The sequence below is a fragment of the Mauremys reevesii genome, linkage group 4 (assembly GCF_016161935.1).
Source record: "Mauremys reevesii isolate NIE-2019 linkage group 4, ASM1616193v1, whole genome shotgun sequence".
Lineage (NCBI taxonomy): Eukaryota > Metazoa > Chordata > Testudines > Geoemydidae > Mauremys > Mauremys reevesii.
In genome coordinates, this window is record NC_052626.1 from 58,966,145 (window position 1) to 58,980,769 (window position 14,625).

The 14,625-nt window shown below is 45.9% G+C and overlaps 1 protein-coding gene and 1 long non-coding RNA gene across 3 annotated transcripts in view; one reads left to right on the forward strand and one right to left on the reverse strand.

Moving 5' to 3' along the window:
• The window catches only part of CCDC9B (coiled-coil domain containing 9B), a 101,690-nt gene that overhangs the window by 4,350 nt on the left and 82,715 nt on the right, over window positions 1-14,625 (reverse strand). For both annotated transcript variants that reach the window (XM_039534844.1, XM_039534845.1), the window contains exons 11-12: window positions 13,653-13,710; window positions 12,525-13,312 (exon numbers count right to left, since the gene is read on the reverse strand). In XM_039534844.1, the coding sequence (XP_039390778.1) occupies window positions 12,527-13,312; window positions 13,653-13,710 (844 nt within the window). In that variant the 3' untranslated portion in view covers window positions 12,525-12,526. The remainder of the gene's footprint in view (window positions 1-12,524; window positions 13,313-13,652; window positions 13,711-14,625) is intronic.
• On the forward strand, window positions 903-3,790 carry LOC120403588. The gene is made up of 3 exons (XR_005597607.1): window positions 903-1,042; window positions 2,240-2,381; window positions 3,565-3,790. It is a non-coding gene; the product is annotated as an uncharacterized LOC120403588 (long non-coding RNA).

Below are 14,625 nucleotides of genomic sequence, written 5' to 3' on the forward strand. Positions count from 1 at the left end.
AAATAGCCACATTCCTACTCTTTGTTAACTACTCTTCTTTACTAAAACACTGACTTTTTAAAAGTTATTTATTCATCTTTGTAATTCAACATAGTAATTAGTAGAGCCCTGCAAACCTGCTGATTTCCATGGACCATGTTTGTGGATCGGATGCAGATACAAATTTTGTATTTGCGCAGGGCTCTAGTGATTAGGGTGAAATGATGCAGTGATTAGAATCACTCAGTTTCCCCATCTGTAAAATGGGGATCATGTTACTGGCCTCCATTGTAGAGTGCTTTGAGATCTAAGGATAAAAAGTGCTATATAAGAGTTGGGCATTATTATATTACAGTGCATCTTATCTCGCTTGCATAACTCAACACCTGGCTGGTAGATGCAGCAGGTCCTGTATTGGTACAACATTCTCCAGACAGGTTCTCTCTTTGGCATGAGCAGAGGCTCAGGAAGGAGATATTGCTATGATTTGTCTCTTTCTTTTTTCTAGGGATGCAAGTGTCAGAGGTGCTAAATTTGACAAATTTGTATGCATCAGCCTCAGGTGAGTCTTGGTATTGGATTATATTTGGATTTATGGCTGTGTATAGCACTGATGCACTACAAATTTTCCAACTCAATTGAGTTTGGTTTCGTGTTGAAAGTCACTGAGGCTTTTGGTCGTGGGACACTGACAGCCATGCCAATAAGAGATTGACTCAGGACCTCATGGTTGACTATGATAAAAATTCTAATGCTATTACAGGTAGTTTCTGGCTAAGCACACAAAGGTGGCTGGCTTCTTTTGAGCTGGGACTGAAAATAGACAGTGTGGTGATATTCCCCTTGTCACAGTTAGGTCATTACCTCCTTTGGGCTGAGATCAGGGCTTATCCTTTATTTGATCAGGTTGGAGGACTGAGTTTATTGATACATCCTTGGCGATAGTTGGACCCACAAGGTTCCTGAAACTCTGGGTGAACATTCTGTTCTGACAGTGAACCACTCAGCTGATTGATCCTGTGAAACATCATACGGTAAAACTCAGAAGTAATGTCTAAGAAGTGTAAGTTAAATATTCAGATTTTCTCCCTTAGACGTACCCATTTTAACAGTAGGTAAAAGTGTCTAAGGTAGTGTAACTTACACACCAGGGAGTCAGAAGAAGGTGTAAGTTACTGTATGACAATGGCTTTTTGTACCTTCTGGCTCCTTGGCATCTAAATCACACTTAAGACACTGTTATACATCAGTAAATAGCTCTAAGGACGTCTAAGAGGGTGTAAGGTGGTCCAATTTATATATCCTTATTCATTGCCTCTGAATGTAACCCTTTGTCTGTCACTAATAATTCAGCTCCTAGATGTTTCTTCTCTATACTCTGCCTTCATAAGTCATCATGATGTATCAAAGAAGCAATAGGGGCAGATTTTCAAAAGTGCTGAATTTATGTAGGAACAGTGAAAGACCTGTGCTCCTAAATCTCTTACGCACTTTTGAAAACCACCTCTTAAATGGCTTGTCCAGCTCTGTATTTGATTGCTGCACTACCTAATTTTGCTGGAGTACTAAATTCTCCCACTCTGCTGTGCAGCACACTGCAGGATGTGTTTCTGGGATCTGTAGTACTCCATAATACACTGCAAGAGAGTGCAGGTGAATTCAAAACTTGGGTGGCATTTCAGGGCTCAGCCCCGAAGCCAGCATTACAGCAGGCTGGGAGGAGAGCCTCATGCAAGTTGTCTGGAACATGGGTAGACCCCAAGGGCTACAAAGCCTAGGAGAGTTCTGCAATGGGCACCGCTCAAGCCAGTTACATAGGCTCCCCAATTTATCACACCTCTGAAGGCTGATGGCAGTTGGTCTCCTTTATTTCCTATAGGTCCACAGAAAACTGAAGCCCTCTTTCTGCCAGTGTTTCTCTGAATTTATTGAGAAGTGCCAGTTTCTGCATACATTGCTTGAGGCTGTAACCTTTAGCACTGGTTTGCATCAGAAACGTGACTACCTATGTCCTTTTCAATCCTGCAGCATACAGAGCTTTGGCTCCTGTTTACGTCAGTGAAAGCAGCGAGGTCAGATCCCTGTCGCTGCTTTGGAAAACTCCCCAGCTGCATTTAATCTAAAAGGCTAAGCTTAATTTTCTCAAGAGAATTGAAGGAAAGTTTCTGTGCGAGTTTTTTGCATCATTTATATCTCTGGGACTTTTCAGGGGATTCCAGGCCTGCACTTTGGGTAAATATTTATTTCTTGTTCCTTGAAGGAGAGGACGAAAGCCCCCACAGGCGCTCTGAACAGCCTCTCCCATTGGGCCGAGGGTACGGTTTGAATGTTCTTTGCAGGGCAATTAAACAGACATTAACAGCGGACATTGTGAGATTCCAGTGGCCAGCCTTGTGCCTAAGGTGAGTGCTGCACAGAGCTGGGGTTCTGTCAGGATGTACAGATTGCTTATGCTGTGGGAAATTGTATGTGGGTGTTAAAGTTAATGCCACTCCAACAAAGGGTGTGTTAAGGGACAGATGGAAGCCCCCTCCAGAGTATCTAGTGTTACTCATACTGCTAATGTCTAAAGGATGGTGGGTGGAATGGGGCATCCATTCAATGGCCCAGAGATTTTCAGAAAGAAATTTATCCTTCAGGGAATCCTCCTTGGAGTTTTAGATCCCTTATGATCTCATTTATGCCAACTCTGCATTCTTCCTCTGGCCTAAGCTCCACATAACAGCCATCATCCTTCTGCTCAATGGGATAGGCAGGGGCTCCTTTCAGAGACAATCAGTGTCATTCCTTTAGCCACGGAAGGGCTCACTGAGAGCTAGCAGGACTAGTACTGGGCAGGAACCAGATTTTCTATTTTGAATTCCGTGAGTTCAATGTTTTTTCCATTCTGAAATGGAACAGAAACAGAACATAAGAAATTCTGAAGAAGAGTTCACTTTGGGTCAATTGGAATGTTTCATTTCAATGCTGTCAACATACTATGTTCTGATTTTGACTTTTTAAAATGTTTATATTGGATTATTTAAAAAAAAATTGAAATGAAAAGTGATTTCAAAGCAGAAAATCAAAATGTTCCATTCTGAAAAGGTTGAACCGTTCTATTTCGACCAGATTGGAATGCTCCATTCCACTTTTTTTCCTAAATGAAATTCTGTCAAAATAAATGTTTACTTTTGACCAATCAGCATTTTCTGACAGAAAAGTTATTCCATTGGAAAATTTCGGACCAAGTCTAAGCGGGACCTTGCCTCTTCAACTGCTGAGCACAATACCTTTGCAGTGTTCCCAGGGAGAGGGGTGAGAGACTGGTAACAAAAAGAATTTGAGTCTGCAGTATAGCAGTTTAGAGGACTATCATTAGTCCACAGGATTATGCCCCATGCAGATTGCCCCCTTTAATGCAGATCATACCCCATACTGCCTTTCCTGTTACACTGGTTACCTTCCCACTTCACTACTGCACTCCCCCTCTTCTGCTACATTCTAGGATGCCCTACCTGCCCTCGCTCATACCCCTTTGGTATCCTGAGTATTGCGGCTCTCAAAACTTCTGCCAGTTTTTTTAATAGCACATTCCTTTTCCAGTGTTGCCTTATGCTTGAAATCTGGTCCTCCGCAGCACAGTATTCAAACCCATGTGTGACTTTGGGTGCATTATCAAATCAACCTTCTGACTAAACTCCCTGGTGCCAGCACCTGTGATTCCTGGTGCTAAACACTGATGCAGAACATAATAGAAGCTTCCTGCTGGGCCATGCTGGAGTCACCAAGACGGTATGACTGCCTTCCCAAGGAGACAGTTACTTGTATAATTGCAGCCCATTTAAGGAATAAAATCTTTTGTGTTAAAAAGTACACACTCTGTTGCTGTTGATACATCAGATGGTGAAAAACACCCCGTCTCCCTGTGGTAAAAGGATAATCTTGTAATTGTGTTGGCCTGACATAAGATCAATAAGATTATGCATTGACATCAGCAAGACAATGTAAACATAAACTGTTCAAAACTATTCACAAGGCACCAGCCTTCAGCGCCTGGAATGCATTAGGGCCCATTCACTCAGGGCTGCCAATTCTTCAAATGGTAAGAGGAGGCAAATAATCAAGGCAGTTTTGGTATCAGGATTTATGGTCTACAAACTGGAGAAATAACTGGATGTCATGGGAAATATAGACCCCATCAGGCCACAGCCACTCAGGGGTTGACAGTAAGCTTAGCTATCTCCTCAGCTGCTGCTAATTGCTGGCTCAGTAACAACTGGGGCATTAGAAGTCTGCAGATGAGAGGAGAGGGGTGGCTGCCACAGAGACTACCATGAGGAAAGTCTTTCAATAGCAGACTGGTAGGAAGCCTCTCCGGACTTCCAGAGAAAGAGACTCAGCGAGGAAAAGGTCTACTAAAGAGACAAGGGAGAAGGTGCAGGGAAGCAGCCAGGGATTGGGACAAACCAATTCTGGCGGTTTAACGCAGGGTCCCTGGGCTGGAACCCAGAAGAGTGGGTGGACCTGGGATTGTTGCGTTTTTGATACAGTCATAGGTCTATTGGACTCTTTATTGCCCTGGAAAGGGAGAGGCTATTAACAACCTGGCTGGAGTCCTAAGAAGCAGCAGCCATCTCACACACTGTTGTGGTGAGGGAACTGAGGCAGAGTTGCCACAACACCATGCATGGCCATAAGAAAGCAGAGGCTGGTAAAGGTGCCCCTGGACACTGGACCTTTATTTTTACATCATAATAAAAGAATGGGAAATGCCACTCTTTGTTTGATGTAACAGCTCAGGTGATTATCACTCTTTTGGTTGCTTGAACAATTCTCTGATCTTGGCTCTTGCAGAAACCCATGAAGTAATGCTGGCTCTTTTAGCAGACTCATAGTGAGAGAGGCAAATTCACCAGTAATCCACACCTAGCTAGTTTTGTTATAGGTTATGTGGTGGTTTTTCTGTGGGAGGGGGTTGGGGGAGAAGGGTGGGGGGTTGCCTTTCTCTGAACTAGCTACTGCTAGAGGCAAGATACCAGCCTTGCCAGGACAAGCTCTGGCTGGCTCATTACATCTCTCTCCCTGCAAGCTCAATAGGGCAGATTCTTTGGCCTAAATTTTCAAAATCAGTGTAGTGAGGCGGCCTGGCTCCCAGCCGCCCCAGAGAGGGACGAGCCCTTACGGACGCCAAAGTGGGCGGAGTCACTGGAGCCTGCGCCCGCCCCCCAGAAGTCAAGGCGCAGGGCAGGAAGTATAAAAGCCCAACCCCAGGGCTCGGAAGCGGGCTGGCTGCTGGAGAGGCCAGATGCTGATGCCCCAGGTCCCACTGGGGAGACTCCCGCCGCCTGTGACCGACCTGAGGACTGGCCATACCTGCGGAGGCTGGACGTTGACCTGACGCCGGAAAAGCCAGTAAGCCGACCGGTACAAAGGGACCCAGAGGAGCTGTCCAGTTTACCCCTCGCTCAGTATCCCGAGGAGCCCATGGTGCTAGACTCCGTGGAAGATGCCGCTGAGACGCAGGTACAGGTAGAGAGCGAGGTCGGAAGTAGCCCGGGGGCAGCTGACCCTAGTCTGGCTGCAGCACACCCAGAGCCAATGTCAGTGTGTTGCGGCCAGGATCCCCACTGACACAGCAGCAGGCTGCCTGCCGCTGTTAGGGCCCCGGGCTGGGACGCAGAGGAGTGGGTGGGCCTGTGTCCCCCCTGCCACCCCACTCATGGGTGGCAGTCTCCCCCTCGCCCCGACGCTCAGGACCTAGGGCCTGGGCTTAATATTGAACTGTTCGCTCAGCCCCTGCCTGAGGGTCTGAACCCCGAACTGCTGTTTGCTGCCCCGCCCTGACCAAGGGCCTGGGCTTATATACTGAACTACGTGGCTCCTCCCCTGCCTGAGGGTCAGAGCTCTGAACTGTTGTTTGCTGCCCTGCCCTGCCCAAGGGCCTGGGCTTATATACTGAGCTACTTTGCTCAGCCCCTGCCTGAGGGCCTGAGCTCCTGACTGTTTCCTGCCTCACCAGGCTAACTCGCCAGCTCACCGGACTCGTGTAGTGAGGCGGCCTGGGCCAGCTCCCAGTCGCTCCAGGGAGGGGCGACCCCAACAGCGGACGTCTACAATCAGCTATTGAGTTTTGGTGCCCTACCAGAGACAACCTTAAAGAGCGCTGATTTTTTTCAGAGGGTGGCTTCTTAGCATGTTCAGAAAATCAGTCCCCTTTAAAGGTGTCTCAAACTGAGGATCCAGAATCCCTAGTCAGTATTGAAAATCTTGGGTCATGCTCCGATGTAAAAGGAGCCACATTATCTTGGCATATCTGTTAATAGCATTTTAAATATCATTGACCAACGTACCAATGATATGAAGTCCCTAGAAGGGAAAGATGTCACAGAAACTAAAGTTTTTTATAGCTGAGTACCCATGGTAATAACATTTTGTAATTGCCCGAGTATGTGACAGATAAAATGCAAAAATCCTTGGAGTTTTTGCATTTGGTTACAAATTGGAAATGGGCCCATTCCTGCAGGAAATTTGGATGAGGCATGTGATTGTTGGAGCAAAAGTAAGGCTATTTTCCAACAAATAATGGGTCTGTTTTCAAGCAAAACTGGGCCAGCTCCTGAGCAAAACCTGACCAGTTTGTTCACTGCACAAGGCTTTGCACTGAAAACACGCAAAATGTCCGTTCTTTTTCTTTTTAAAGGCAAAAAGAATCCTGTTGTGCAACCTGCTAATCAGGGAAAGCCTGGGGTATGCTGCTTGTGTGAAACAACAGAACTTTGCCCAAACTCCTGTGGAAATAAAATTGAATTTTGCAGAGCTTTGTGTAATGTGGTCTAGCAAATCATTTGTGTGCAGATCACCGAAAAACAGAGGCTGGGGGAGCAGGGAAGCTACTGCAACCAGCCCATGATTGTTCTAAGGATGCCAGGGCTGTCATTGCTCTGCATGTCATTACCATGTTGATATAGGGACTTTGAAAGCAACAGCTGGAGTAGAACTGAAACCTTCTTGCTCCAAATGCATAGACTGCTGACCATTTAAGACTTGTTTTTAAACTCTTAGCAGCATCTGTACTAGGATACGCAGAGAAATAATTCTGATTCTGCTGAGTTAGATGTTAGAAATACATACTGGCTGGCTCATTACATCTCTCTCCCTGCAAGATTTGTTACTGATGATTCAGAGCTGGGAAACAGAGTTAAAGGCAGAACTTTTTCTCTCTGGCTTCTGTGCTTTCCCAACCCTAAATAAACCATGGCAAAATATCACACCACCTGCAAATGGGAAATCTGTCCCTGACAGGGGAACTACATTCCTGGATGCTGGGGCAAAGACAGAGCAATGTGTGCTGAGGCTCACTAGTGACATGTGACTAGTCTGAGGTGTCACTATCACAGGTCTATTAAGTCACTAAAGAAGTACAATCAAGCAATTGTCAATTCCAAGCAATCAAAAATAATTTAGTTAAACACTGTTTTAATTTAAAAGATAAAAACAAATAACCTGTGCTAAGGAACACTGGGATTGCCATATGGGCTCAGACCTGTGCCCCCTCCAGTCAGGCATCCTGTCTCTGACGGCACCCACTGCCGGATGCTCCGGGCTAGGGGCAAGAAACTCCATACTGGACAACTATTGAATAATTTGCAAAGAGGGGAAGTTTCTTCATGACTCTGCAGTGAGTTAGTGATAGGCTCATGCCCTGAAACGTGAGGGTTTATGCTCCTGATTTTAAGACCTTGTATTTCCATCTTGTCTGAGATGACTGTGAGTGTTCCTGTTATGCATATAAATGTCTGATCCTTTTCTGAGCCGTACTTGGCTCTTGCCATCAAGAGTTCCAGAGTCAATTATGCACTGCATTAAAATGTCCCTTTACCCCTTCTAAATATGCAGGGAGAAATGCTGGCCCTTCTGAAGTCTGTGGTAGGTTTGCTATTGACTTCAGTGGAGCCAGGATTTCATCTGTTGTCTTTTGAAAGTCCCCTTGTTCTCTCTACTATCCAGGCCCTTCATTCCTACTGCTGGGCATTCCCTCTACTCTGCAGTTGAGGAGGTGGGACTAAACCTGTCAGTCACCAAGCAAGAGGTTTAATTCCCTATAAGGAAAACCAGCCCCATTCTTGCTGCCCACTGAAGTGGCACAGTTTCCACACCTGCTACTTCCTCCTCTACAGAGCACAGGAAAAGCCTATTTAAAACTCACGTACTGGCTGTCTACAGAGCTGTTGAGATCTATCTGGTGAGAATTCAAGCATGTAGAAAATCAAACACTCAGCTTGTCCTGCATCATTCAGCAGGAATTGGTTAAAACGTGTTTTAAAGAAGCAAAAGTGACAAAAGATTAAACTCTTGCAGGACAAATAAACTCATCCAACTAAGGCTTGATTGATCTCAGGCTGAGAAACTGTCTGGATCCTATAAGGAAGTGTACAATGTCACACTCACACGTTAGCAAGGTCCTAGATGAACGGACCTTGGTGGAGTCAGCCTTTGGGAGGAGAGAACTGTGCGCTGTGAAACCCCAACAAGCCATTAAATAAAACGGCCTTCCTATAAACAGTTGTGTAAGGCCAACCCCTTGGGGTGTCACTGATGTTCAAGTCCCAATAGTAGAAATGGCAAGCCTGGATGAGAGAAAGATACACTGCAACTCGACACCTGATCTCTCTTCTTTGTGTATCCAAGCTCAGCATTCCAATCTGGCAATTAATTAGATTTGTGGAGTTCAATGACAAATTGTTTTATATGTGTCAGGTGACTCTGATTCAGAGGAAGCAAGTTTAGTATTCTCGATTAAAATCACACCTCTGATTTGTATAATGGCAATATGTTATTTTCAGTGTTATTCTCTATCACACTGGTTATCATCCAAATGTTTTGCTTGCCTTTCTGACTGCACTGAGGAGAGATTTTTACAGAGCTACATGCAATGATACTTGGGTCTTTTCCCTGAATGGTTACAGTTAATTTAGAACCTAGCAATGTGTAGTTGTACTTCAAATTGTTACTTCAAATGTGCATTGCCCTGAATTTGTCAACACTGAATGTCTCCTGCCATTGTGCTGCCAGGTCTCCTATCTTTGTTAGGCCCCTCTGAAATTACTTAGTCTTCCTAAGCCTTGAATAACCTAAATAACTTTGTGTTGTGCAAACAGTACCACATCACTACATTTGCCTGTGTCCAAATCATAAACATATTATGTATATTGAACAATACTTTTCTTATGTCCCAGTTCAGCAAAGCATGTAAGTACGTGATTAAATATTTGCTTAAGTCCCACTGATTTCCCATTGACTTCAGTCAGACTTAATGAGGTGCTTAACTTTAAACGTGCTTAAGTACTTTGCCAAAGAGGGATAGCATCAAGGATGTGTTAAGTGAATCTAGTGCTAACCAGTTGCCTTGAAAAAAATAGATATTTCCCACTATTTGTTTCCTCTTTGCCAGTGTCTAATCCATGAATGTACTTTTTCTCACCCCATGGCAACTTAGTTTCCTTAATAACCTCTTGCGTGGGACTTTGTGCAAGACTTCTGAAAGGCTGAATAAAGTATGTCAGCTGCTTCCCCTTTATCTACTAAGCCATGCTGGTTTATGTTTCTCATGTCATGTACACCTAGATGTTTTCTAAGTCTATTTTTAATGATTGTATCAACTAATTTGCCTTTCATATGGATTCCAAGGCCAGAAGGGACCATTGTGATCATCTACTCTGACCTTATGTATAACACAGACTGCAGAACTAAATATTTCCTTTTGAACTAGAGCATATCTGTTTAAAAAAAATAATCTAATCTTGACATGAAATTTGCTAGCAATGGAGAATCCACCATGACCCTCGGTAAATTGTTCCAAAGGTTAATTACCCTCACTGTTTAAAAAAAAAAAGTACAAATTATTTCCAAACTGAATTTGTCTAACTTCAATATCCAGCCACTGGAGTTTGTTATACTTCTGTCTGCTAGCCCATTATCATATATTTGTTCCCCATGTAGGTACTCAGAGGCTGACCAGTTCACCCCTTAACCTTCTCTTTGTCAAGCTAAATAGCTTGAGCTCCTTGTGTCTATGACAGGCTATGTTTTTGTCACGGATATTTTTAGTAAGTCACGGACGGGTCACGGGTAATATGAAAAATTCATGGAAGCCTATGACCAACACCCATGACAAAATGGGGGTAGCCTGGGCAGCTGGGGGAGAGGGGGACTGGGAGGTCCAGGGTCCCCTCCCCCATCCCCAGCTGCAGCTGGGAGCTGCTGGGGGTCCCCCCTGCCACTGAGCTCCGGGGCACCCTCTTGCTGCCCACGGCAGCAGGGATCCGAGTGTTGGGGGTCTCTCTTGCTAGCCGCAGTAGTCAGGAGCTCTGTGGATTCCCCCTGCCACCCGCGGTGCATGGGAGCAGTGGGGATTCCCCCTGCCACTGGGTGCAGGAGGGGGTTCTGGGCTGGAGCAGGAGTTGGGGTGCAGGCTCTAGCTGGGGTGCAGGCTCTGGGGTGGGGCTGCGGGTGAGAGGTTTGGGGTGCAGGAGGGTGCTCTGGGCTGGGATTGAGGGCTTCAGAGGGTGGGAGGGGGATCTGGGCTGGGACAGGGAGTTGTAGTGTGGGGAGAGGCTCAGTGGTGCAGGCTCCGAGCAGCACTTACCTCAAGCGTCTCCAGAAGCAGCGGTATGTCCCTACTCCAGCTCCTACCATGGAGGCATGGCTAGGCACCTCTGCACGCTGCTCCGTCCTCGAGCACTTCCCCTGCAGCTCCCATTGGAGCACCGGAGGGGGCCATTGGAGTATGTAGGAGCCAGAGTGGGGCCATGCCGTGGCTTCCAGGAGCCTCATGGAGCGGCCCCCAGCCCTGCGCCCTGGCTGGAGTGCCAAAGCAGGGCCATGCTGCCACTTCCGGGAGCCACATGGTACGGCCCCTGACCCTGTGCCCCAGCTGAAGCACTGGAGCGGGGCAAGCCCCAGATCCCGCACCCCAGGGTTGTAGTTTGCCCACCCCTAGGCTAAAAGTTATAAGGGAAGTCCTCTTCCTCCCACACCCAGCGGTTTTGTGTGCCACTAGACAGCCTCTAAGCATGACTACCGATCAAGCCCTACATGTGACGTAGGTGGCCCCAGTTCATGAATCACAAGCAGAGATAGGCACCTCCCTGGAGTCTGGAGAAAGCTGAGAGCAGGATGGGACTTGGCATGCACCCCCCTCATCTACATCTTCTGTTGGCTAGTTTAGGTGTCCCCCTGCCCAACATGCTGGCTTTGTGGGTCTCACTGTAAGGCATCTCTCTCTCCGTAGGCATTGTACAGGGAGCCTAGGTGCTTAACTCGGGCTCTGTGGATCACACTGTTATTCCAGTGACTTTCCAGACACATAAAAGTTGGGTGTTGTGGATTGGGGCTTCAGGCTTAGGCCCTAATTTATCAGTTTGTTTTAGCACCTTCTCTGTTGACACACCAATCTATGACAATGCCTCATCCTTATTACCTGAAAAGAGCAGATCTCCCCTGACAGCCTTTGTGGTGAATACTGATGCAAATAAATCATTTTGCTTCTATGCAATATCCTTATCTTCTCTATCTGCTGCCTTCACTCCCTGGTAGTCCTGGGGACCCACCGAATCTCTCACAGGCTTCCTGCTTCTGAGCTACTGAAGGAATTTCTTATTATTTTGTTTTATGTCTTTAGCTTTTCAAATTCCCTCTAAGCCATTCCTCCTAATTTACATCTTGTTTTTGCCTGCCACAGTTTATATTCTTTTTGACTGTCATCACTTGAGTGGGATTTCAATTTTTTTTGGAAGATGCATAGTTGGCTTAACTAATATCCCGAGCTTTTCAATTTAACCAGAGTGGATTTTTTCTGCCTTCTGTTTCAATTAAAAGGTCTCTGGAGAAGGAACGTTGTCATCCTTTAAGTTTGTAAAGTGCCATATACATTAGTGTTGCCATATAAATAATTGTATTAGGCGTTTGTTTGCACTTCATGCGCTGGGGAGAGAATCACATGATCCTCCTGATCCTCTAGCCTAATGTTCAAACTATTGCAGACAAGAGGGGCCTATAATACGAAGAAAGATGTTGTTGGAATGGCACTCAATAGGCCACTAATTTTTCTACCTGTGATCGCTGCATAGTCAGAAGGAAAGGTCCACACAAGGGGTTGCCACTTAGTCTCTGAAATTCCAGGAAAATCTGAAACAAGTAGCCAATCTCAAAGTCTGAGCCCCCTGAATTGTTGAATACTACATGCCACCAGCAGGAAACAGCCATGGGGAAACCTTCTAAGGTTTCTCTCTTCACTGTATTCCAGGGGCAAGTAATTGTGGTGTGGAGATTTAGATTTTCACAGTTGATTCATGTAATTTGGAACCATGAGCATGGGACAAATTGGGTGCAGATACTGTCTACTCAGTGTTAAAATTCATGAGCATATTTGGGCAAATATTTAGTAAATTGCCCTGCTGACCCAAAAAAAAGCTGAGCTGTGGACCTGTCTCAAGTCTGCACTCAATTGAGTGCACCTGGGATTATTAAAATACCTCAGAGTGAGCTATGGACCGTGCACTCACCTTCAATCTCTTGCAATCCAGTGTATTCTCCTTGAGTTCTGACCGTCCCCACTGTTTTTATAACTGCACTTCTCAGGCTGGTCACCTTTCCTGTTCTGTGAGACCCCAATCTTGTCTGAGACGTCTTTCCTTGGGGATGCAGGATCCCCTCTATGTTCAAGGCATGTGGCTACCTTGCCTCCTTTCAGTGTGACTTTTTGCCCCTCAGAACCAGTGTATTGGGACACCTCAGCCACTCTCCTCAGTGACAGTCCTTTGGCTCCATCACATCTACCACGTGCTGCCTCTTCCAGGTTTCCACTGAAGCTTTCTGAAGAGTCCTCAATGGGTTCTCTTTCTGACAGAGCATTTTTCTCTAACCCATTTCCCAGGGGTGTTGACGTGCTTCCCTTACTGCCAGGGCCAGCAGCTTGCATAGTGCTTGTAGTGATGATTTGGGAAGTGCTGCTGTTCATGCAGCTGCCCTGCTGGGAGAGATTGGTAGTGCTAGGCTTCTCAGTGTTAGCTTCCAGAATTCTTTCCTGACTTTGCTTGGATTCTGGCTCTGAGTCACTCACACTGGACACTGCCACTTCCTTGCTGAGGCACTTCCCTGCCTGCTGTTTCTCCCTCTGATTGTCCTGTGCAGACAGAACCTTCCCACCTCTCTCCCCTTGTGATGAGAAGAAACCAGGGTCTTGGGGCCTTTGCTGCTCCATGTTCACTTCCTGATCTGCCGTGCAATTCTGTTCCATCACCTCCCTGCCAGCTGGAACTTTGCTTTTCAGTGTGTCAGCACTGGTGGATCCCTGGAATGAGAAAAGAGAGAATGAGAACCATTTAGTTCGGTTTATTTAAAATATCAATATGCAATTATATTGAACTTCTCCTCTGAAGACATATGTTTCCCAAAGCTAAATAAGTATTATCCTGATTTTTCAGAGGGGGAAACTGAACCATAGAGAAGTATAAGGACTTATCCTAGGTCAAAGGAGGGAGAGGGGGAGGTCTGTGACTGAGTTAGATGTACATCCCAAGTCTCCTATCTCTCAGTTCTGTACTCTAACCAATAGATCCCAATTTACCTGAGACTGCAAGTTTTTATTCAGGACTAACTGCAAGAATTGAGCAGATTTTCTTTAAACTCACCTGGTTATCAGGGTCATCCTTTAGAAAGGACATGTCTTCACCTTCCTTCGCATCCCATCTGTCAAAATAAAACACAGAATTTGGTTCCGTCAGCTCTTCAGATGACAAAGCACCCCTCCCATCCTGGGGCATAGACAGGAATCCCTACAGAGTCAATAAGTGGCCAAAAGGATGAACTGCTGGGTGATACAAAGTGCTCCTGAGCCAGGGAACAAGATTCACAGACTGGAAGCTGAATGAACTTAGCTCTATGGCAGGGAAGAGCAAGAGCCACTCATCTGGTGGATTCATTTATTAAATAAAATGCCACAAAGTAGGACTTTACAGTGCTTCCTGGTTACCTTTGCTGAGTCAATACAGGAGGTGTTTCAGAACCTTTCTAGAGGATTGAGATGCTGACTTCCTTCTGTTGGCTCACCTCTAAATTCATAGCATAGGAGAAAACTGACTCATAAGACTTTGCTTCCAAGGAAATAGTAGGGGTGGGCCTCGACTAACTACAGAACGTGTCGATCTTTTGTCCTCATAATTCCTGATCATACATAGAGCATGTGATACATGACCAAGCAGCTCTTCAACCTACTGCTTGCACACAGAAGTGGGTTTTTTTTTGTTATGGCAAGGGAAGGAGGACATTTTCCCCTTCCTTCTATCCTAGAGGACCCCCCACACACACACACACTTTACATCCTTCTTCTCCCTTCCAAACGCTTCTTGCTGTACTAGTGCTTTGGCAGGCTTGGACACAGATCCAAGGCCCATTCGGTCTCGGAGTTTATTGTGCTGATTGGGGCACAAACTTTTTCCTGCCTTAACATTCCTACCTGCCACCCAACCAGTCCCTCCTTCTTGATAAGGCTATGTAGATACTCCATCAGTGTGATCCCAGTCCTCCCAGGAGGCATTGCACTATCCTAGTCTGTGATGGCAGAAAAGGGCTCCTTACCCGCAGTGTGCTTCTACTGCAATGGTT